We start from the raw sequence: 26,144 nt of genomic DNA on the forward strand, positions 1-26,144 counted from the left end.
CTTTGTAGTTCTACAGTTACAGACTGTAGTCCATCTGTTTCTCTGCATACTTTGTTAGCCCCCTTTTACCCTGTTCTTCAGTGGTCAGGACCCCCATGAACCCTCACAGAGCAGGCACTATTTGGGTGGTGGATCATTCTCAGCACTGCAGTAACACTGACGTGGTAGTGGTGTGTTAGTGTGTGTTGTGCTGGTCTGAGTGGATCAGACACAGCAGTGCTGCTGGAGTTTTTAAACACCTCAGTGTCACTGCTGGACTGAGAATAGTCCACTAACCTAAAATATCCAGCCAACAGCGTCCTGTGAGCAGCGTCCTGTGACCACTGATGAAGGACTAGAGGATGACCAACACAAACTGTACAGCAGCAGATGAGCTATCGTCTCTGACTTTACATCTACAAGGTGGACTGACAAGGTAGGAGTGTCTAATAGAGTGGACAGTAAGTGGACACAGTGTTTAAAAACTCTAGCAGCACTGCTGTGTCTGATCCACTCAGACCAGCACAACACACACTAACACACCACCACCACGTCAGTGTTACTGCAGTGCTGAGAATGATCCACCACCCAAATAGTACCTGCTCTGTGAGGGTCCATGGGGGTCCTGACCACTGAAGAACAGGGTAAAAGGGGGCTAACAAAGTATCAGAGAAACAGATGGACTACAGTCTGTAACTGTAGAACTACAAAGTGCACCTATATGGTAAGTGGTGATTGGTGTAAATGACAGGTGTGAACCTGTTAACATTAGCAAAGTAAGAGAGACGCTGTAAATGCTATAAACACATCACAGGCTTGTACTTTGTCATCACATGCATTTATTTGAGAGAGAAACAAACAAAAAAAAATCGCCATACACATCTCTTTGTGTTTACCAGCACATTTCTGATTAATTTAACAGGTAATTTAAAAATGACTAAAAATTAAAGCAATACAAACGTTGGGTTGGGGCAGCACAGAAGTGTCAGTTATTTTAGGCCAATGACAATCTGGATGTAGAGACCAATCTGTCCTGGGCTTTAGCTTCTCATTCGGAGGACAAACCCATAGCAGCCAAAGTGCTAAAGATAACAGCCAGCACGAGCGAGCCAGAGACTCCGGGATGGGGTACGGCAGAAAGTGGCCGATAGAGATAAACAGCACGTTCTTTTGACCCCAGAAACATTTTTTGGTGCTAACTTCGAGTCTCCAGCTCCCCCTGCTGGCTGCAGCTTCACCCGACAGTAGTGTTTTCTTTATACATTAACATTCATTCAGCCTTTTTCATTCTCTCCCCTGAAACAGCGTGCATTCTCACATCCAAACAAAAAAAAACAAAACTGCACTTTCCCCAAAGTTCCAGCCTCGATTTTATATATATATTTAATCAACCCCCCAAAAACCCCCTTACCCCTTAAAAAAAAGTATAATTGCTCTTTATATAATCTGAAAATATACACCAAATAGGGGAATCTTTAAAACCAAATCCCTCAGTAACAACTAATAAAAAACAGAGTGAGGAAAAGAGGAAAGAAAATCACTCAAAAGAAAAAGGCTCATATTTCAATAAAATAAATAGAAATGATTCGTCAAAGCAGCAAAAAAAAACAAAAAAAAACAAAAAACAAAAGAGGAGAAGGATGCTTAAAGGCAATGTATCGAAAACCTTTTTTCGGGTGCAAATCATGGTGGCACAAAGGGTGAAACCAGAGGAAGGCAGAAAGAGAGAGAGAGAGAGAGAAAGAAAGAAAGAGAGAGAGAGAGAGAGAGAGAGAGAGAGACTGACTGAGCTACAAACACTCTGTATTCCTCTTCATGTTTCTTTATATGAGAACGGTCCCATAAATTTCTCTGGAAGAAAGAAAATCACAGACGATCTGGGAAATTCAGCAGTTTCTCGCTACGGACAGCAGGTTGTCGGTTGTCCAGCCAATGCAGAACGCAGAACATTCACCTGGGTTTCCAGAAGGCTTCAGAGACCACTCTCCTGCTGGGGTCATCGAAAAAAGCCTGGAGAGATCTTTGCAGACGTGTGGTCTTGGTCAACAACAAAAAGAAAAACAAACGAACAAAAACAGGAGAACGTACAGCTAGCCAGACACCAAGACGGTTCCTGAGCAGGACCAAAAGGAACGAACAAAAAACAAAAAAGGGAATCGCTTTGGCGGGGTGGTGGTTTTTTTTTTGGTCTTTTTTCTTTTTTCCTCTGGAGACAGAACAATACGTGACACACATACACAAGCACACCTGCACACACACTTACAAAGCAAACAGCGTTTATTCCACCCCCGGTCCCCGACCCCGGACCCCCAAATCAGTCCTGAGAGCCAAAGAGCAAAACTCATTCAGTGTCCCGCACAATCAGATCTCGTCAGTTCTTCAAGACCTTTCTTTTCCCCAGAAAAAGGACTGGTCCGTCTTCCTGCTACAGTAACTTCTGGAGTACACGCTGGGGGGCGCCGGGGAGCTGCGTGCTATAGTCCACTGCTCGGCGTCGGTGGAAGAGGAGCGAAGAGTGCGAGGGTGTTGTTTTTTCGGTGCACGTGTGTCTGTCTTTGGTTTCTGTCTGGCTCCCGTCTTTATTGAATCCCACTGTTGAGGGGAATGTAGTGACGGATGACAGGACGACATGAAATGATCGTAATCCTCTCATCTGAGTCGTTAAAAAAAAAAAAGTCAAATATTTGTGTTTCATAGTGTTTTAGACTGTAGTGAACTGTGTGATGCCTCAGGAGCATCTGATCCATGATGCTGTTGTTTTTTTCCTTGATCTTTGTGTTTGAGTCCTCTCTAAGCGTCTGTATTGGAGGGAAGGAGCTGTGTGGTGTAGCAGAAGAAAGATGGGAGCAGGAAACTCCAAAGCCCAGGGGTTGCACACAGTCTCTCTACATGGGTGGACCCTGTGGGACAGGACAAAATAAGGGTTAAGGGTTTTAGGCACAGTCGATTGCAAATTACACATTTTGTTGAATTTCTAAGTGAAAATAAGACATCCTCTATAGACGGCATCCTTCTGCACATTTTAGTGCACAATTTACATACACAACATACTGAACATAACATACTGAAACATACTGAAAATAACTTTCAGACTTTTTCACAGGTTATATTTTATTTTATTTGTTTATTCCCAAAATGTTAATTTCGACAAATAAACAGCATCTCGAAAAACAGCAGTCACATGAAAAATAAGGTGGACACAATCAGCCCAGACATGCCTGAGGACCAACGTTAATTAGTAAATTAGCTAACAAGGGTATCTCTCAGCATGGGGTGTGGGGGGTCGTAATGCCCTTGAAAAAAGGAGTGTAAATCTTTCAAGGTTCATCACAATGAGGTCCTACACCGATTCTTTTAGCTGAAGATCTGATGATTTTCAAAACTTCAACATTTCCATAACAGTTATTTAACTTTCTCACAGACTATGGGCTTATAAGAAGGCTAATACTGACATTATGGAAAACTGAATGATTAATTTTTCTCCAATTATTGCTAAAAATGCAACTAAGATATGCTAGCAATGGGAGACACCGACAAAAAAAAGAAAAAAGAAAGTACAGTGTTGAGGGAATGTACAGCGTGTCCCAAAAAAACTGACATCATTTCGTAGTCTAATAACAATTAGAACCAATTCTCCCTCAAATGAAACTAACCCAGTTTAATTTTTAATGTTTTTTTCCAGGGTGAAGAATGGCGTTCACTAGAAATGAAAAGGCATTTTGTGTGTTAGAATATGCTCGAACACAGTCAAACAAGAGTGTGCAGCGTGTATTTTCGAGAAAATTCAAGATTTGGACACAGCACAAAAAATTCAAAAGGGAAGGCTGTCTGTGCAGGACAAAGGGATCTGGACGACCACCAGTATCGGAAGATATTATCTGTGAAGCTTTGAAATCGGTTATAAAATCTACATCCCTCTGAACTCCTTGTTCGAATTTTGATAAATAAATCTTGTTGTTCAACATGAAGCCTATTTAATTTTGTTTGCCTGGACATGTAGTTACTCAGATATTCACAACTCAAATGATGTCAATTTTTTTGGGACACCCTGAACTATTTAAAGATGCACATAACTTTTTTTTTTTTTTTACTTATTTTCCAATTTTCAGTTTGGAGAGAAAAGCTGATGATCACAGTTCGAGTTCTGAGTGAACTGCTACTATAACTGTTAGCCAGGGTTATAACCTTGAGAGGTTAACCTTAAAAAGCCTGTACATGTGAAGGCCTGTACATCAGCAAACACTTCAGTTCCTCACTCGCATAACTACATAGCTTACACTTAGTCTCATAGTAGGTACAAAATAGCAGGTTTTAAGGTTAATTAATAAACAATAAGTGTGCAGTTTAGACAAAGGCATATCTACTTCAAAAGGATTTACCGTAGCTACAGCACTAAGGCGTGTCTCTGCTCGTATCCAGACTGGCCTCTAAAAGGAGCTCTTCCAGATCCTGTCCACAGCTCAGCTCCGCCGTCACGCTCACTGTGAAAACACATAAAATATGAGCATAAAAGGACGGGCTCTGAAGAATTAGCTATGATAATCCTCATCGTTCTGGAACTCACTGTGCTCCATGACGCAGCAGGCAGCTTTGGGTGTCTCCGGCTCCAGCAGGTGGAAGGCGAACTCAGGCTTGAGGCCGTTGGGCAGCGTGGCCGTCTCTGCACTAATGCACTCCGCCTCCTCCGCGAAGCTTTCATCCGGAGAATCGGCCAAATCCTCCGTCCCTGCGGAGGTGACACGGTCCTGATCCACTGGGGGGCGCTCAAGCGCCAGTCCCTCTGCGACAGGCTGCGAGGGAGTAGATGAAAGACTGTTTGCTGTCGCAGTCTGTGGCTGCGCTCTAGACATGGCCTGTTCCAGTGAAGCCACTGTGTCCATCTCAGAATCAACTAGCTGACCCGTTTGTGCGTATTTTTGCGTATTCTCATCGTGTGGCTCACTTTCAGCTGCTGGCTTTAGGATCTGTTTCTCTTTCTGGGACATCAGTGGCTCTTTTGGGAGTTCATTGTTTGTTACTGGCTGCTGCTTAGCAGTGTCAGTATCTATTAGTCGCTCTACCAGAGAGGGAGAGACGTTGTTCTCCGGAAGCCCCTCACTGAGAAGTTCCTGCATGGCTCCTTGTATTGAAGTCTGCTGGCTTTGAATTTCATTCTCTGTCAGTGTCTCTGCTGCGTCCTCACTAGCCGCCACCCTCTGGTGCTGTTCCAGCTGGGTGGTGGCCAGCTCCATATTGCTGACCGTAGAAGATTGCTGCTCTGTGGTGGTCTGTAATAATACCCTGAGCCTCTTGCTGCTGTGGCTGAGGTACAGGCTCTGCTGGCGGTGTCTGTCGAGGCTGGGATGGCTCTGATGGGTTTTGTGAAGATTTCTCATTGGTCTGCTGAGCTGAAGCAGCTTTCTCAGCACTTGGATGCTTCTCCTCAAACTGTGGCGCAGATGGTTCAGAAGGTGCTTTAGGACTGGGTAGCTCTGGCGGCTTGGGTACTGCAGTTTTGCTCTCTTGCGTCCTCTCCTGGAGGCTCTTGGCCAGTGCAAGTAGTGGCTGCTGCTGTTCTGGTGGACTCTCCACACGAGTTACCATGAAGATCTTATGACCCCTCCCAGGGCTGGACACAGAGATGCAGCGGCCAGGGGAGGGTGGGGCGCCTGCAGGCACGGTGGCCTCCGTCACCGTGATGCTTGAAACCACAGTTGGGCTCTCAGAGGTGCTAGGGGTAGGGCTGGGGGCGGGGCTGGGGACTAAGCCAGTCTGAGAGGCACAGAGAGGTGTGGTCACTGCTAAGACTGGGGGTGGGGTTTGTTTTAGGGGTGATGTCTGCACCGTGGCTTTCACCACTTCGGCATCAGCTTCTTCTTCGTCATCATCAGTATCTGAATCTGAATCATCCTGTGAGTAGGGATGAGTACACTGGTTATCAATGTGGTACATCAATGCTACTGTTATTGATTCTTTTTTTTAATTTTTAAAATTATATTTTGTACTATTGAAAAGCCACACTGTTGAGTCAGAACACAGACCTGTTTACAATGGACCTTATCAACACTCTAGTTTTACTACTTAATCTTTCAGAACCAGGTTTAATGAGACTTTCCTACCTGTGTGGCTGCTGGTTTAGCTTCATCCTCTTGGCTTTCGGCTGGCTTCTCACTGCCATCCTCATCTTCGTCTCCCTCAGGCGCAGTCTTTTCTCTCTCTCCTTGGTCTCCCGACGCAGCGGGGTCTTCCTCCTCTTCCTCCGGAGGTGGCTCTTCAGTGGCAATTTCTGCCATGGAGGCTGATTGCCTCATCAGCTGCTGCGACTCCTCCTTCTCTTTAGCCAGAATGAAGTTCCGCTTGCAGCCATTCTGGATCTCTGCCAGCAGGGCGCGCTGTGTCTCAATAAAGCTTTTCACCTGAGAGCATGGGAGACAGAAGAGACCAAAGAGAGACAGAGAGCGACACAGAGACGTTAGCTCGGTCAGAAGTTTGCTACTTAAGGTTTGTGCACTGGAGCTGCAAGGCGAATGTAGCTAAAGGAAGCTGATCATCTCATACTTGCCTCAATAACACTGATGGAGTTTTGTATGTTTTCATTACTTGTTAACTGCACTAGGTTCACAGCTCCAGGGCAAAACTAAAGAAGCAAATTTGTACTGACTGACTGAGCACATTTGATTTAAACAGATATAAAAAAACACCCTTGAGCAAGACACCTAACCCCCAACTGCTCCCTGTGCGCCGTGGATAGGGCTGCCCACCGCTCTGGGCAGGTGTGCTCAGTGCCCCCTAGTGTGTGTGTTCACTAGTGTGTATGGGGTGTTTAGTCTAATTCCTCTGTGTGCAAACACAGTTGGCCAGTGGTTCTGAATTCCTTCATTCAATTCATTCTTTCTGCATCGTTTCTAGTAGAAAACCAGTGTAATTTTAAAATGAAAACTCTTGTGTCTCCTCAGACAAAAATACAGGGGTACTTGCTGTGAAAATACTCTGTTAAATGATAAGGGTCACTTAATCTTAAGGGTCACTTTCAGAGGAAAACTAAAGTTAATTCAGAGTCAATTTCAGAGGAAAACTAAAGTTAATTGTTAATTCTAAATAAAAAGTTAAGAGTTAAGTTCAATGTTTTGGTTGCTAACAACGATAATTTATGCATAACATTTTACCCTCATGGTTCGAAAGCTACAGAAGAAAGACATATATACAAAAAAGGAAACTAGCTTCACTGCTCCTAACACACAGCTCTCTTTTTAATTTTCAGTGATGCTCTGATCAGCCCTTAGTTTGTTGGCTGAATAATGACCATAAACTGCTGCTGTGCTGTGTTTGGGGAGGAGATCTGACCTACACGATTCACGTGAACGGCATAGTCAGCCGAGATGTGTCGAGTCTGTATGCTTGTTCAAAGGGAAAGTTGTGTGAATTAAAATAGTTCTGCTTCACCGTCTCTTTTTTGGGCTCCCGGTCCAGGTCGAGACGGAGCAGTGAAGTGTTGACCTTCAGGGCAAGGGATAGGGCCATAAGCCCGCCGGTCTTGATCTCGTTCTCCCGCAGGTCCAGCCGCAAAAGCCGTGGGCTCTCAGCAATAAACTCGGCCACAGCTACAGCCCCTGAAACACAATGCCACAGTAAAGGTCAGCGAGTTTTCAAATGATTGACTTAAAACAGGGAATCTCAGCACACATTAGGGCTGCACAACGTGAACGACATTTCATATTGGCATTACTTTATGTTGGCATGTTAGCTAATGTGGCTCGAATAGAAGGTAGCGTAACTAGCCTGCTAATGTCAGCCGTTCATTGCAAGCTACAGTGCTGTGAAAAAGTATTTGCTCTTCAACTGATTTCTTCTATTTTTGCTAATTTGTCACATTTAAATGTTTCAGATCATCCAACTAATTTGAATATCACATAAAGAAAACATGAAGAAACAACAATGCAGCTTTTAAATGATCATTCTGTTCATTGAAAATAAAGATTTATTCAAAACCTATGTCACCCATGTGGGTGTCACTCGCTATAAAGGTTATATTTGCCAATTTTGATCAAAGTTAGCAAAAGCAGCCTTTATAAACACATTTATAAACATTTATGTGGGGTTATATCAGTTGTCATGACAAGCTTATGTAGGTGTCATGTAGCCTTATGAACAGTACCCTACAGTAAAGTGTTCCCAGAGTAGGTTCAACCAAAGTGTCACTAACTTTTAGGAGGTGTTTTTCTGTGGTTTTGTTAGTTTTATTTTTAGAACATGTCTGTATCTCTTCTGAATAAATCCAGGGCTGTTTTTAAACATTTAAAAAGACAGATTTTGTTTCATTTTCCACACTGTTAAAAAAATACTTTAAAAATACTTTTTAAAATATACCTAAAAAATATTCTTGCTCTCCACAGAAAATGTTATCACCTGTTTTCAAGAAAAATCATGTTAAACTGATTTATATGGAAATCCCAGTGTTTAATTAAAGCATTAATGATTATAAGGTCTGTAATGTAAATGCCTAGGTTGAAAAAAGGCCTAGATTTATTGGCAACAATCAAACAAGCAGAATTTCGGCAGTTTTGTTCCTTCAGTTAAGGTCGGAGACCCCTGACGTAAGGTAAAATTAAGCTTCTTAGAAAAATCAATCAAGCTTTCAGCTCTTTAATTGTCCTATTATTTGAATGCAGGAAAGGGACTAGATTTAAGCATTTATTAGTTGCATATTATTAAAAAAACAAAAACAACAACAAAAAACTATGGCTGCCTCTGTGAAAGCTGGCCAAATCCAGCCCTGCACACAAACCAGTGTTTATGCAGCAGTTGATGTTTTACCTTCACAGGACAGCTTGGTGGAGGCCAGGCCAAGCCGGAGGACGGAGCGGTTGGCTATCAGGCCGTCCTTCAGTTTGTGCACTCCCTCATTGCTGACTGCATTATGGCCAAGGTTCAGAGTCTCCAGACTCTGTGTGCACGGCTAGAGAGAAAGAGAGAAAAAGAGAAAGACAAAAAGAACGACAGACAGCACGTTAGGCATGACATCTGGATGTTCCGATCAACATATTTATTAATTCATGAAACAACTGTCAGAGACGAACAAGAAAAACAGTCAACCTTTGCGATAGATTTTGTGCTTTGTAGAGAAACACTAAAGGAAAAATGCAAAATTGAGAAACAAAGAAAGAAACAGACTTGAACAGGTGGAAGATAATCAAACGAAAGACAAAATTAAATAAAACCTTATGCTTATCATATGACTGAAGGAATACAGACATTTATTCAATCCAGAACGCACAAAGTTCTCTAGTGTTTAGGGCTGCAACAACTAATCGACATTATCCAAAATGTCACTAATAAAAAATTGTTAGCACCAAATCTAAGTTTTCATTGGCTTGATGGCATTTGTGCTCATCATCTGATTGCTAAAAATAACATGCAAAGTCCCAGTTGTTCGTAGTGGCGGTGATGTGAATAGTTTTGCAGTAGCTTTTAGATGCATTAAAGTTATTACATGGCTATACACACACACACACACACACACACATGATTATTCAACTTGGTCGACTAAAATGGAAGGCAAAATTAGTTGGCAACAAATAGTCGATTCACTACGAATGTTTTGACATTACCGCTCACTGGGGAGTTAACAACAACAACACAATGTCAGCCTCAACAACAAAATCCTTAAAAGTGAGGGAGCTTTTCACGCTCAACTCAGAAAAAAAAGCAGTCAGTTGTGCTACTTGTAAAGCCGACATTAGCTGGCTATGGGAGCACATCCTCCATGATGGAGCATCTAGAGGAAACTCGTCAGTTCAGTGGGTGAAGATTCATCTCAGTAAGATCGTCCCAAACCGCACACTAGCACACTAGATAGTGTGTAAAAACTGTGCATATACCATTAGAAGTGCACTCGTCAGTGTAGTGTGTGACGCGGTGATAGTTGTGATAGCGAGCTGGTTAGCTAATGTTAATGTTAAATTCTGTCCTACTTCATGTTCTGAGCTGAGCTGTAACTTTTTCTAGTTTGAAATGCTGCTCTCTGTAATCGTTAATGGAGTTTGAACAGGGAAGCAAGTAACTATTATTCACAGCGACCCTGTTTACTTTCCAAATAACGTTCACAGTTTTGAACACTTCACCGTCGTCTTAACGTCGAGGCCGCCGGTGCGGTCAAATTCAGCAAAATTCACATTTAGATTGATTTTGTTTATTATTTACTTGATTAAAGGAAAAGTGATTTAGTTTTGTTATATTTTATTGCTGCTGCTGTGCACAGTGAACTCTTGAATGTTATTTATCCTTATTGTCTTCACTGTTAGTTAGTAAATGCATAAAACAACATCCAGCTAAATTTTAAAGCTAATAGCTATTAAAAGAAACTGTACACTGTAAAGAAATCTTTCTTTACAGTGAAAAAGAAAAGTTTATCTATAAAAAACCACTCTGAATAATTTTTACGTCTTAAAGATGTAATTATGCAGAACAGAAATTCAGAAAAATCAGCAGAACCTTCATGGTGGTGCAATTCAACTATCAACTAACTAGTATCCAGCTTCAACATCAAGCATCTGGGACCAACTCTCAACAGCACCACAGCCACTGTTCTCATTAAATATCCCTTTTAGACCACAGCAGCAGGTTTAAGATGGGGTTTCTGAGTAAAAGACTCACCCAGACCCAAAATAACATTCAATTATTTGCTACTCTTCAGTACAAAGTGTTCCTTGAACCTGCTGAAACAGCACTGCTTTCCCCCGTGAGAGAGAGAGAGTGTGCGTCCATCTCTGTCTGCAGGCATCACACACTAAATTAACTACAGGATGCCAACAACAGGAGAAGCAGCAGGACAGCAGCCACATACAAAACCAGACACATACAATATGTACTCCAAATAGTGAGAGAGACTCAGGGAAACAGACAGAAAGATCTATAAAGCAGAAAGAGGCAAGAGAGATGCATCGAAGAGACTGTAAGAGCACTGTCTGCCTGGGTTCTAAATCAAGCTATTTTTGCTGCCTCCTACATGGAGAATATAGGTTACTGTCTGCATGTTAAACTGGGAAAATACCTTCTGCAGACTATGAGGTCCAAAAGTACGTTTATGTACAGACCTGGATACGTCAAAATACACGACGGCTGCTTTTCCACTATCAAGCCAAATGGATCTCAGGGCCGTACTGGGCCGTTCCACGCTGGTCCAGACTCATGAGACCAGTTACGGTTTCTGTTTCCATGTATTGCATCGCTAAATCAGAACCAGGAAATACCCAAGAAAACTACACAAATGACTGGCTAACTGCTAACAGGCTAATGGCAACACACACGCCACCCACCACAAACACCCCTGATAGCAAGTGGATAGTGGACCACTGTTGGTCCGCTGATGGCAAAGCTGGTGGTCCACTGGTGTTTTCCTCAGAGTATTAAACAAAATTCCTCTTATCATCACTCATTTTCCACTCACCGTCCAATTTACTGATTTTTCCTTCCTTCCTTTCTTTAGTTATACTTTATAAATTAGTTTAGTAAATAATTTTAATCCAGCACAGTGTCAGCAACAACATTTTCTAAAAAAATCATTTTATATCAGTATAGTTAAAACTTGGATGCATGACAGTAATCTGGGTGGTCCAAGGTTGGACCAGCAGTGGCAGTCAGTGGGGTACTGACTTATCAAGCCAGCAGACCGATATATCGCTGCTGTCGGAAGAAAACCTCGTATCTCCATTTTTGTCGTTTTTCACATAATTTAAAAGTACATGTTGCCCTTTACATTGTGTTCATGATGAATGGACCAAAAGAAACGACCCAAAAATGACTTGGAAAAAAGTCTGGTTCCATTGACTCACATTAAAAGTGAAGTATGTTTTTTCCTTCTCCTGTAAAGTTACCATTTTGGAGATTCGAGGTTTTCTTCTGACAGCAGCGACATATTCACTATTTGGGATTTTTGATTACGTCCATCACTCCACCTCCAGTCTCTCTCGGCTGCTCTCATCTTCTTTATCCTTTAGCACCACAGAACAAGTCTATTTTTTATCTTTGTCACTTCAACACCAGACATTCGAATTTGTGCACTCAGATACGAGTCTATATCCTCTAAACGGGTGTATTTAAGCATTGGTTCGCTAAAACCGAGCCCGTACTGCAGTGGGAGGCACCGTGCACTCGCGTTAGCTTAGCCTAAAGCACTACAGAACACTCCGATTTCGGCTGCTTCCGATTCCGATTTTCACCCTTGGACCACCCAGATTACTGTCCTGCAAACAAGCTTGAACTAGTTTTTTTATCTCCTTAAACAGATTTTAAATTCACAGAGCCTTTTATTTTACAAATAGATAAATATTACAGCAACTGAGAGAACAAAAATAATGATTAGGCCTGATGTAAAACGATTTTATAGAAAATGTTGTTGCTGACTCTGAGCTGGATTAAAATTATTTACTAATCTAATTTACAAAGTATAACTAAAGAAAAGAAGGAAGGAAAAATCAGTAAACTGGACTGTGATAAATGGAATTTTGCCCCTTACTCTGCTTAACCACTGGTGGGCCGCCCAGAAAACGCTGAGCAAAAACACCAGTGGACCACCAGCTATGCCGTCAGGGGCCTACAGTGGCCCACTATCAGGGTATTGTAAGTTTTTATCATCTATACTTGTGATAGCAGAGCAGTTAGTCGAATTGAACCTGCACTGTGGTGTTTGGATCTACGTTGGCTAGGAGAGAAGAGCTGGCTAGCATTAGCTTAGCTAGGAGGCTCCGGTCTTCAAACACCAGAGAAGAGGTTAATTTCAGCTTTCTGTCCCTCCAACATCAACCACTCGACTCCGCTTCCTCAGATATGAGTCATTATCATAGAATTTTTATGTTTTAAAAGTTTTTATTAGTCAGACTCAAATCTGTTCTGCGGTGAGCAGAGCTGGCAGCATGCTAGCTAACCTCTTCTAGCTGGTTAGGCAGAGCATTTAACATTTAGAAATTGGTTTCAGATTGAAGCTTTGATGTTTATTGAATGATGGTTTTAAAATCGCGCACTACTTTCATTTATTTGAGCAAACTGAATTTATTTGAATGCTTTTGAGTTTGAAACCGTGCAGCAGGAGGCGGTGGCACAACATAGATATAAACAGAACCAATCAGTGAACAGCTACGTCGCTACATCATCCCACCGAACGGTTCTGTGTCCCCAAGTACGCTTAGCTAACTGTTCTGTGTCGAACCGTGTCCAGGTTGAAACGCCACTGGAACCGTTACCCTCCATGCTCAGAACCATTCAGCCCTGCAGCGGAAAAGAGGCCTGTGTGTTCAAAAGTACACCTGCTCATCTAATGAATCCTCTGAAATCAAGGCTATTAATAGGGAGGTTGCCCCCATTTGCTGCCTCTACTCCTCTATGAAGGGTTTACAACAGATGTTTAAAACATTGTTAGAACATAATTTGTTTGCATTCAGCCATTCAAGCATTACTGAGGTCAGGTACTGTTGTTGGACGATCAGTTCTGGACCACAAACATTAGTCCAACTCATCCCAAAGTTACTGGATGGAGCCCCATCACATCAAAGCAATGAGCTTTTATACCCCTCTAGCTGACCCTTGGCATTGGGCAGGGTGCCCTTAACCAATGCTCAATATATGTCAGAAAGCCCACATTTTTCTTTGTCTTCATTCATTTTTAGGTCACAATAGCCCCCAGATTTTTAGATTTAGTATATCGTTGCTGTCCAATGAAAACCACGTACCTCCATTTTTGGCGATTTTTAGTTTTCTACATCATTTCAACACACCAGCTGTCCTTTACATTGTGTAAAAATTGCATGATGAATGGACCAATAGAAATTCTCTAAAATCACTTGGAACAAAATCTCTTTACATTGGTTTACATTGAAAAGTAAGAGTGTTTTTGCCTTCTCCTGTGAAGTTACTATTTTTGGAGATGCTTGTTTTTCATTGGACAGCGACGATATACAACAAAACACCACACACCTTCAGGTTATGCTAACAAACCCAACCTGAGATTCTGAACAACTGTGACCTTAGTAGTGTGAACTTGACACAAATTGCTTTGGTAGGTGTGTGTGTATTTTGCAGTAAAAAAAAAAAAATGGGAATTTTTTTTTAACATCAAAACATGACAGAGGGGCTAAATGGTTACATTATCATAGCAGTATAATTGGAAAAATACATTTTTATCATTCTGTTCGGCACTGTTCAGCTCAGCTCTTATTGATTACTGATCTTTTGCATGTGATGTCAACACTGTCTGCATTCCTCCCTGCTCTACAGGATGATGCGTCATAAAACGTCGTTGTCCAAAGGAAAAAAAAGTATCTCCAAAACAATAACTTTACAGAAGAAGACAAAAACACTCTTACCTTTCAATGTAAGCTAATGTAAAGAGATTTTGTTCCAAGTGACTTTAGAGCATTTCTATTGGTCCATTCATGATGAAACTTTTACACAATATAAAGAACAGCTGACGTGTTGAAATGATGTAGAAAACTAAAAATCGCCAAAAATGGGAGGTACATGGTTTTCATTGGACAGCGACGAAATATTGAACATATTTAATCTCTACAATTTGAAATCAAGGTGTCCATGTCTCGTCTGTGAGTAGACTGGAGGACTGAAGACTTTCACATCCCACACCAGAGGATAATCTGGGAAAATAATTAAAATTGGGCCACCTTTTGCGACTGTCAGGAGGCGTGAATCAGCATCAAAATCCCAGGTTTTAGGTTCATGTACAGCTTCTCCAGAGCATCTCACTCTACTGGCAACGCTTCTATTCACTACACACTTTGCACCTTAAAGTACCTGAATACACTAATTAGAAGGGGTGTCTGGATACTTTTGGATGCACCGTGTTTGCAAACATTTACGTGCCTTTGCATGTGTGTCTGTGAGATGCTATTCATTTTACCAGTGCAGCAGCGAGGTAACCCATGCCGTTGTGTGTGAGCTGGTTGTTCCAGAGCACCAGAGTCACCAGGCCTTTCCTCTGCTCCTTCAGACCCTCACACACATACGCCAACCCTGCAAAGAACGTATAACCAAATTAGACAAGAAGAGAAATGATACAAATTTAGGCAAGGCTAAACTAGGAGAAGCCACTAGCAAAGGTAATGGAACCAGATGATGAAGTAAGTAGGTAAGTAAATAAATAAATAAACAAACAACAACAACAAAAAAAAATCTTGGCCGAAATCAAACCAAAACTCAGGACACACTTTTCTGGAAAAAAAAAGCTGACAAAATAGTTTACATAAAATAAACTAACTAAAATTATACATAAATATAAGTTAAAGTATCCAAGGCAAAAAGTCCACATGATCCACATGGCCTTTTTTATTGTTTGTATTATTTACTGTTTATATTGTTCATTGTTTAGTACTATGTTAATAGTCTGTGCTGACCGGTGCAGGAAAGTAATAGAAACAATGTTTTTTATCACTATTTTTCATTTAATTACCGTTAAAATTATTTGCAAAGCCTTCGATTTTGATAGTTCAGTTCTAGGCCTATTTTATCTTTTTTTAGGCCAAAATTTTAGACTTTTTCTATTTCGGCTGGAAAAAAAAAAATGTCATTTTGGTCTATTTGCTGCTGAAAATGTCGGTGCATCCCTAATAAACCCCAAGGACACAGAGGACAGACAGGGCAAATATTATGTAATCAAACAAAAAACAAGGACACAAAACAATGTTTCGAAATTACATCATACAATTACAACAGAAAGAAAAGGACCAATCAAAACAAACAAATGAGGTCGATTTCATGGGAGGAACCACGATACTAAAAGAGGAACTTGAAGACATGAGAGAATGGTCAGGGTAACAGGAGCAAAGGGCAGCTAAGTAGGAGGGAATCTCCTACCATGTAGGTCAGGGGTCGCAACACAAATGTTAAGAAGAGCCATTTTGTCCTTCCAACAAAAATCAATCCGCCTTGGGAGCCACAACATTTTATGTCCATTTATTGAAGTAAAGTTTTACCATATTGGGTGTAAATATGTGTCAGTATGTCTCAGTGTGGATTCAAAAACATAATATAAACGAAAACACAGACTTTGCTCTGCTTTTGGCTTCAGCTGTAGCCACTTTTCTCACATCTCTGGCAGGAAACTTTACCGCAAAAGTAGAGCAGTTTCTTGTAAAACGTCTCAATATTCGCTTTTTAGGCTGAAGTCGCTTCTCATTCTCCAGCTTGTTGTTCGAATTTCCCCATTCCACCTTAAATGCTGCCCCATTTAGGGTGGAACAGAAAAATTCAAACAAGAAGCTGGCGAATAGGAGCAGACTTAAGCATCGCAACGTTTTAGTGTTTGAGAGTTTCTCGCTGCAAACTAAACGTATCAGGAAACCAGCTGGAGTGATCATAAATAAGTCCATGCGCCTCCAAACCATCGATGTTCGTCTTAAATCTCTCTCTTTGCCGTTTCTTTAGCTACTAGCTAGGCGAGATTGCAGTCTGCACACCATCCTTCAGGGTTAAAGGGTGGTGATTTAGCAGTTACACAGTCCAGTGTTTAAGATGTTAAAACTGTGTTGAACGATCAGCAGATCTTTATTTTACTGCAAAGGAGGATTATTTTATTTTTACCTAAAAGCCTAATTCTGCTGTGGAGCCACAACGGGGCAGTAAAAGAGCCACACGTGGCTCTGGAGCCGCGTGTTTCCGACCCCTGATGAAGCAACTAAACAACACTCAAACACTAAAACAGAAACTGTGAGAAAGACACCAAACCAGAAGCCCCAAATCTCCAACTAAAAGCATTCAGAGAGAGCATTTAGAGAGAGCATTCCACTCGCCGACCTGAGTCCAGTATGTGGTTGTTCCTCAGGTCAAGGATCTGGATGTTGTAGTTGAATTTGAGAAGGTTGCCCAGCTGAGCCGAGTCCTGCAGGCCGTTCAGCTTATTATCAGCCAGGTACAGCTCACGCAGGTTCATATTCATCTTCAGAGCTGTGGCTGTGGACAGATACACACACAGAGCCAGCCATTAGTGGGAGTTTTAAAAAAAAAAAAAAGGAACAAAGAGTCGAAAAATGGTGATTTAATGGCATCGATTTTGGACGCTTACAAATGGTTATAATCGTATTCAATAATTGAATATTTACTTATTAATGCTACTGAATGATCTGAATTCTATTCAGAATGAGCTCGTGCACCTTTTATACAGGTATAGAAAACATGAGAACACAGTAAGCTCCAGTTCTACACAGTAAAATTTAAAAAATATATTAACGTTGCCAGTGGCAATGTGCATGTGGCATAACTCCACTGGCGGCAGAATTAAATTAATTATTTTTTATTGGTAGTGTGATATGAGTTTCTGTGATAAACACATTGCGCATGCCTAAAATGTGAAGACATCTCGCCCCTAAGTGCTGGTAACATAAAAGTCATAATAAAAAATAAAAAAAACCTGAAATATATGAAGCAGTAATCTGCAGCATCATTAGGAGCTTTTTAAGGAATTAAATGAACATAAATATATCTGGACTACTCTATCCAGTTAAACCGCGATATCACAAGAAAAAAAAACATTATTACTATTATATACTAATATGCATAATGATACATAAGAATGTGTAACTGGGGACAGTTATATATAATATTTGGACTTTCAATTTATTTAAACCCTATATATATATATATATATATTTATTTTTTTCTGTTCTTCATTCATTCATTTTCTTTATTTAGTATTTTTTTTACAGATCTTCTTAGTGTGAAGTTGCGAGATTTAGATTAATCATGAGTTTAATTATGATATAAAAAAACTATTAAAAAAACGCTGTCCCACGATTTCATGTCACTACCAAAAAAGTTTTAGTCCATAGTCTGAGCCCTATTTTAGCCAAAACCCTGCACTTTAGAGCAGGAAGTGAGGCTGCATCCCTGTCCCTCATGGCCACACGATGAGCAGTTAGACCCCATTGTTTTGAAATAAATGTGTCCCAAAGTCTGAAAATCAGATAAGAACTGTCACTACTGAAACACATATTTTCTGCAATTAAGTGAATTTTTAGTGTTTTAATGAAACATATTTGGATTTTATGTGTGAACAACTGTTCAAAGCTGTGTTTGCTAGTCATGTCCTGACTAGTGTTTAAGCACAAAATTAGCTAAAACTGATGCTACAGAAATATTTGGTGAAGTTCTGGTAGTGTTATGGTTGTTTTAGTAGCAAATAAAACAGAACATTCAAACATTTAATTAATAAAATAAACATACTTCAAATATAGTCACTTAGCCTAAAAGTTTGAAATGTGTTTTGAACAAACATAAACAGACTTGTTCAGCCATACAGCGTACAAAAGTGTGCTTACAGTTCTGATTTAAGTAGCTACTACACTTTCACTACTTTTATTTATTCATTTATTTTTGCTAGAGGTTATTTTTCTGTTTACACAGCAAAAAAAGTCTAAAAAAGCCCTCTATTTTAACAGTAATTTATTACTTCTCATATTGTGAGCACAATGGACCCTTTTCACAAAGAGTCGCGATTACGTCCAGTTTAAGCGTTAGCAGGGTAAAATTCACTTCCGCTCCATATAACTACTACAGAAGCGATGATGAAATGTTATAGTAGTGAACCATAATGCTCAAACACTGAGCTACAGCAGACATATTTTAGTTTTCTTGCACTGTCATGACAAACAGTGAGAATAAGAAGTGAATGGAAGCACTGATTTAACTAAAATGCTGTATGTGTTAGCCTTGTTTTTACTGCAGTCTGCTGCAGCTGCTCACATCAAGCAGCCTCTGTGTCTTTGTACAACATGCCAGCGATTTCTGTAATATTTCAAAAGAAAGAAGAACTTTTATATGTAGCATGATTTTGATGGACTCCTTATATATTAAGCTGGCTAAAAGCTATTGCTAACAGTAGTTATTATCTCAAACTAGTTTACCCGGCTCACATAAAGCAGCTTTGTTTTGTACCCATCTTTAAAAAGCTAATGAGGCAATAAACCGTCAACAAAATAATTCCTACATGATCAGCTCGGTACAAACAGCCAACGTTAGCTGGCCCATTATGTCAGAAATCGTACGTGGCTCTTCTCAGATCACAAACAACTAGCTAATCTAGCTGTGTCAGACAATGGAAATCAAAACGCCGCAGCATAACCGCGATGCTAAGATACGAGTTAGCTAGGAGTGGCGTTTTTGTTTGAGCAGTGAAAGGTGGATGTTTTCTGTAGCGCTGCTTCAAAAATCGCCATGAAACTAAAATAAAGGTGCTGTTTGGCAGATCGCTAACATAGCTAGCCAGCTAGCTTTAAAGTCTGCTACTCATATGAAGCTGGAGTTCCTTAAACTGCTAATGGTAGGCTAGCTAGTTTAAACAAGGTCTGTGAAACAAACTTAATATAAAAGTTTTGGTTTGTGCTTATAATATTAGAGAAATCGCTGCTGTAAATGTGTCACAGAACCTGCTCCACGTTAGCCAGCTGTAGGCAGCAGCTAATGAAAACTAGCTTCCTTGTTTGGGAATACAGATACAGTTAGCAATGGCCTTTAGCGCAGCTAGGCTAGGTACATCTAAACAATGTCTACCAAATTCATACTACATATAAAAAAATTTCTTCTACCTTTTGAAAACAGAAATATTACGGAAATCGCTGGCATGTTGTACAAAGACAGAGAGACTGCTTGATGTAAGGCAGCTGCACCAGCAGCAAACAGGGCTACACCACACAGCATTTTGGCTCTGTTAATCGTTAAATCAGTGCTTCCATCCACTTTCTATTTTCACTATTTGTCACGACAGTGCATGAAAACTAACATATGTCTGCTGTAGCTCAGTGTTTGAGCATTATGTTTCGCTACTATAACATTTCGTCATCGCTTCTGCAGTAGTTGTATGGAGCGGAAGTTAGTTTTACCCTGCTAACGCTTAAACCCGAAGTACTCTGTGAAAAGGGCCTATATGAGCCGCAGCCCTGCATCCGACAGAACTGTAACTGACTCGAACAACTTTAAGATCAGAGATTTTTACCCCTACCAGCCACGAAGTATAATGTTGTCAAAATAAACCATATTAAACCGAATGAAAAAGAGTGAGGACAATATACTGTAAGAGGCCAGGCGCTCATAGTCCAACCTACAAAGTTCTAACACACATTCTATTCTAATACAACACACCTAATCCAGTTACTCAAGAACAATTCAGGACGTTATTAGCACAAGGTGTGTTACAACAGTGCTGGATCTTCACCCTGCAGGGCGGTGTACAACCAGCTGCAGGACCAGGCACGTTTAGACTGAGTAACTCTTTAGTTTAGAGGCCATTCATTCTTTCTCCTAGTCTCACTGTTGTAATGAGCCTTTTCCAACATAAAGTACAGATTAGATCAACACTTTTACTTCCTCTACTGCTATGACTACACTCCCGTCTGGGCTCTGAGATGATTACATTTATATATCAAACTATGATCTTTTCGTTTTATTCCGCTCCTCTGCAGAATGCAGTGCCCCCTTCTTCAGCTTCTTTCACCCTCTCATCACGTTTTTCTTCTAGTCCCTGTTTTTCCGCTTGTCCTCTCACCTAAAGTCTCTATTGCTCTTTAATGCTGACACTGCATTCTCCTATTCAATAGCTCTCACCCTTTATCTTCTACTTTAGAGGAGGTCTGTTTTATTTAATTTTACACATTTTTTATCACTGACCACCTTATATTTTCATCTCCTTTTCTCTTCCTTCACTCTCTCTCTCTCTCTCTCTCTCTCTCACTGTACGTCCCTACCCATTTTAACATTCATTTAACCCTTGATTGCACAATGTTGCCTCAGGGCAAGAAACCCATTTTCCTCACTTGACAATAACATTATGCATATTTAAAGACAATAATAGGGTTAACAACATAGGGAAGAGTCTGAGTAAGTCAATAAAAAGCATCTCTTAGTGGGCACTTTTATACCTCTTTTTTCAACATTCAGTATCACTTTTTTTGTTAGGAGAATTTACAGAAATATGTTTGTTGCCTCGAAGCAACATTGTGCGACAGTGGAATGGATTTGGCCAGCCACAAGCCAGATCTCACTACGGCTCTATATCATTTCTTCCCGAGCAACCTACCCCAAAAGGATCCCTGCACACAAAATCAGGTCCATTTTATGCAAGAAAAGTGAATCGAATATTTATTTATTTGCTTTTAACTGCTCTCATATTGTGTGCAGTAGAGGGTTAATCATTCTCTCTCGCCTCCCCCTCCCCTTCATTCTTTTACACTACATTTATGCATTTAGCAGATGCCCTAAAAGCAGCATATAAAATGTGCAGATATGCTAAACAGCTATAAAATGGCCAGAGACACTGCAAGGATTTATGACCGAAAAGACAAGAGCCCTCTTAACAAATGCAAATGTAAACCTTGAAGACAAAAAAGTGCAAAAGCGATAAACAGAAATGGTATTTCATTCGTTCTTCCTCTCCTTCTCTCACCCAGCAGCATCAGTGGGCGTCCAGATAGGCCAGCGTTCTCCAGGTGCAGCACCGTCAGACTGCCGCTGATGCGCAAAGCTCGGGCCACGAAGGGAGCCGAGTGGTCCAGCAGAGGGGTGTTCCGCGCGTCCAAATACTGCAGGGAACTTGTCTGGACACACAGACACATAAATCAAAATGTAATCCAGGGACACAAATTTTGGCAAATTCTTTTCAGCAATAATTGACAGCCTTTAGTCAGTGATTAATCAAGCCTAAAATTAAGGACACAACCCATCAAAATACTGATTATTAAACTGAGAGCTACAGTTCTGTCCAAAATCTTAAATACTTCTAAATAAAATCTTAAAATAATCTAAAATACTTGATGTATGAACACTGTATCAAAAACTGTTTCTATAGTCATGCTTCAAGCCATATGTAAATGACCTCTGTTCTGATTGGCTTCCCTGCACTGTGCCTCATTAAAACAGCAGTCACTTCTTACAACTTTATGGGCAGGGCAAAAACACTGTAGGCTTAATGTCCGGACAAACGTAAATGTGCTGAATTTGGTGATATTACAAAAGCAATTCATTCAAAATGGCTTAGTTGGGTGCAAATTACTTTGCACTAGGGCTGGGCAATAAAACGATAACGATAATTATCGTGACATAACTTTCTTCAGTAGAACTATAAGAAATGTTCGATATAATAGAGCATTCTCACACTTCCACGTTCTAGCGACAGCCCTGGTGGCGTTTTCTACTGCAAGGAAAATGACACTACTCTGCTGTCGCCACGAGAGGGCGCACTTCCAAGTTTTTTTAAATGACTGGTGGAGGGGGATTCCCAGGCTAGCTCTGTCACTCACACAGATGAACTGATGTTACTGTAGATTAAAGACTAAAAAGCGCTGATTTCAGTTTAAACGTACCTAAAAGGAGGACTCTGTTTGTCTGGTGTGAGATTCACACTGCAGTTGATGTTTTTACACAGTGAGCGTCAGATATACTGCGGTTCACCCCTCAAACTATGACGACAGAATAGAGAAATCCAGTCGCTAGCTGGTGTCTGAATACTGTGATATGCTCTGACATGGATGTGGTAGGAGTGACGGCAGTAAGGCGGTGTGATCCATCACTGGCGTACCGAGCCAGCCAATGTTGGCTGTTCGTGTTAAGTTGATGTTGTTGAGAAACTAAACAGTTTAGTGCTTTAACCAGACAGCCCAGCTCTCGTCACCAGACAGATAAAATAATCTGTTTTCTTTCTTAAATTATGAATATTACAAAAAACTGTGGCCGTGCTTTTCCAGCTGGTAAACACAGCTGATCAGAAACTTTCTCCCTCTGTCCCAGGACAGATTAGTGAAATGTTCCACTGGTTGGTGAGTGTTTGTCATGTTCTGACCATAAAGGATAAAAATCAGCCTCCAAACTTAAAAGAAATAAAGATTTGACATTTATCGCGATACGTATCGATATCGACTGATATGAAATTTTTATCATGATAACATTTTTGGCCATATCGCCCAGTCCTACTTTGCACCCAACTAAGCAGCAAAGACTCGTTTTAAAAATGTTTAAATACTACATCATAGTCTTTAATTTCAAAGAAAAGAGGATTTGTTTTTTCATGATATCGGCCTTTTAATGCAGCCAGATATTAAAAAGTGTTTTATGAGGGGATGACAACTATAACATGCTCATGATTATATAACCAAAAACAAAAAACTAAAAAGTTGACATGATCTGTAGAATATAGACCTTCCACCCCAAATACTGAAAAAATTGGGGAAAAAAAACAAAACAAAAACAGACAAACAAACAAAGCTACCAAAAGAAGACACTTCCTCACCTTCCTCATCATGTGGGCGGCAGCCTGCCAGCCACGGGTGCCGATGTGCTTGTTGAAGGAGATGTTGAGGTGCGTGGCTGATTCATAGTACTCAATCATATCAAACAACGCTGAGGCTCCCTGAAGCAGAAAGGAGTGGAAGAACAGAGAAAGACAATACAGTTAGTTGTTGCCAGTGTTTTATGTGACCTTACTGCTTCCAGAGAAGGTGTTTAAGATGTTAACATCACCTTGATGAGAAGAACAGCTCAACCAAATACGCAAACACAGCTAACAATAAACAAAAGCTGCATCACTGGTCTAAGCAGAAATAAATTACTGTGTAGGCCTGTGATAAAGAGGGAAACCCAACATCCTGAAAGCCGTGCAGTCCTCAGCTCACTTACTCCAACGCTTCTGCCCTTCGGTCATACTAAACATTAGCAATCAACCAGATGCTAATGCTGGATCCACATAAACATAACCATCACCACAGTATTCTTTCCTATAAAGCACGTGTCAGCTTTCCACAGGCACCTTTGCCTAAAGGAGACGACCCAAAGTTAAAATGTCAGCAGAAAGATGAGGATAAAACACAACAAACTTAAATAAATAAATAAAAACACTAAACCTAATCACCATAGGCAAAACACATACCACCACAGCAGTCAAGAAAATGTTGATGGTCCATTTATGTCTTACCCATGATGACTCTGTGCACTGAAGTTAGATGTGCACTGTTAGATCTTTGCTTCGACAGTTTACGAAACCCATTTTAGCTTTTGTTGTAAAAGCACTATTTAAGCAGTAGAACACGAGAGGGGGTTTGTTATCACGAAATAACATCACGACAGTTAAATAAATAAAGTAATAAATTAATAAACTGGGCCGTGAACGCGGCGTTTAGTATGTTTTAATGTTCGCAGTTCCTTCACCAAATTATAGTTCCTTAACAAGCAGCTTGTTGCTACGTCAGAGTAACGAACTCCGCCCACTCGCTGCACAGCCGGCAGTTCGTTCTCCAGCTCCACACAGACCAACTGACAGTTTGGGAATTTAGTGTGGTCTCATCTTCAGAGTCTGACCAAATCGGCTGTCGGTCAAATGTGATCTTAAAAGTGTCCATTTTCTGTTTGTGGCAAAGTAAGAAGTAAAAACGTTCAATTGTCTTCAGCGTCTCCTACAGCTGTCAAAGTGTCTCAGCGGAGTGATACAGTGTTTGTGAAAAACCTGTGATGTTATGGTGAAACAGCACAGTTAGAACGCTTCTCAACCAATCAGCTTGCGTGGCCGGAACTAACTGTTGCATAAAGGCACTCGATTCACAGAAGACTGACCATAACAATGCTTTCAAGTTTGTTTTTGGCTTTGGAAATGGGTAGAAAACCACATACTCTAGGGAAGGAACCTCACTATTAAAATGTCCCAGTTACACATTTTATCTGCAACCGGAGCTTCGAATTAAAACACTGTTGCGCCGATACGAAACTGAATGCTTGAGGCAAAGGTTGCTAGACAGTGCTTGAAAGGCTGAGAACAGAAGGCGGAACTTGGCGAGAGGCGTAAAGATTTGATTGACCATAATACAACGGTGCCACTCAGAGAAATCAAATTTCATTATCTTAATAAATGGGTCATTCTACAGAAACGTCCACTTTTCCATCTCTCCATAGGAGTCACTGGTGTTACTGATCCTCATTGGTGTTACATAATAAAGGGAAACACCAGAGACAATTTTAATGAACAATGCATTTTACAAAATAACTGCTATAGAGCATCAAACCACATGATGTCAATCATGGAATATCCACTAAAATATGGAATTTAATCCATTTGTATTCTATTTTTTCACAATTATCTAAGAATAAAGTCGGTCACACCAGTGACTTCAGCTAAAAAAGAAAATCTCTGACAAGTGAAAGACACAGTGGACTCACCATGTGCTTTTCTTCATGGATCCTCAGAAAACAGGTAAAAGGAAGCCGAGTGATGTCATCAGTGTGACTTATTTCAAAATAAGAGATTTTTTTGTTATGCAGTAACACCAGTGACACGACTCCTAAGGACAACAACTTTCATTATATATTTTATAATATTTATTTGGCATTTATTTTCTTTACGTCATTTAATTTATATATTCCATAGTCATGTATGGATTATTGCAGTTAAAATTGCAGAAAAACATGTTTTTTACCTCAAAATATGGCCTCAGCCTTTACACATGACTGTGGGGACGAGCTCTTCTGTGGTGATTGGAATTCTATATGATTGATTTAAAAACCAATATTGCTAAATTGAGGCTCAAGAAGGTGTAACTGTTAAAATAACGTATTGTTTTATTTTAAAATATAAATAAATTGTAACCCTAACATGTTTTTCCAAGTGTAATATATCTGTAAACGCTAGGGACACAAAAATGGACGTTTCTGTAGAATGACCCAAATGTTCCATCCTCATGTGATTTGCAGGCCAGTGATAAATCTAGGCACACCCAGCCCAACTGGTGGCTACGCACCTGGTTTGCATAAAACATAATAACTTTCACCGTTAGCGACATTTCTGATCAAACCATTCCTTTAAACAAACAACACACATCACCTGAAACCACAGGTGTATCATTATTTCAACAGGTCCAGTTCACCTTTTCCTCTAATCACAAGCTTTAACAGCCAGCCCTTTATCACGGGAACAGTTTTCATCTCTGACTGCACGGAGGCGGAGCTGCCCCAGCAAAACACCAGGGGCACGCTGCGGAGGGCCTGTGTTACCATGACGATGATCTGTCACACCTGCAGGGAGCTCCTACAAAGGCAGAGCTGGGATGTGCTCTGTTCACCTGTTCTCTCTTATCTTCCAGCACATCCTGATTGGCCTAAATGCTCTGTACTTCCACACATCTACACAGATTTGAACGCTTAAAACCTTTGAGATG

The 26,144-nt window shown here is 40.6% G+C and overlaps 1 protein-coding gene across 1 annotated transcript in view; it reads right to left on the reverse strand.

The window, feature by feature from the left end:
• Positions 1-5,020: 5,020 nt before the first annotated feature.
• Positions 5,021-26,144, reverse strand: part of ppp1r37 (protein phosphatase 1, regulatory subunit 37) — an 88,989-nt gene continuing 67,865 nt past the window's right edge. The window contains 8 exon segments of the mRNA XM_036584589.1: positions 5,021-5,868; positions 6,078-6,374; positions 7,402-7,568; positions 8,773-8,914; positions 14,864-14,976; positions 16,756-16,911; positions 21,395-21,545; positions 23,234-23,353. Coding sequence (XP_036440482.1) covers positions 5,161-5,868; positions 6,078-6,374; positions 7,402-7,568; positions 8,773-8,914; positions 14,864-14,976; positions 16,756-16,911; positions 21,395-21,545; positions 23,234-23,353 — 1,854 coding nt within the window. The 3' untranslated portion in view covers positions 5,021-5,160.

The sequence above is a fragment of the Colossoma macropomum genome, unplaced genomic scaffold (genome assembly GCF_904425465.1).
Source record: "Colossoma macropomum unplaced genomic scaffold, Colossoma_macropomum, whole genome shotgun sequence".
Lineage (NCBI taxonomy): Eukaryota > Metazoa > Chordata > Actinopteri > Characiformes > Serrasalmidae > Colossoma > Colossoma macropomum.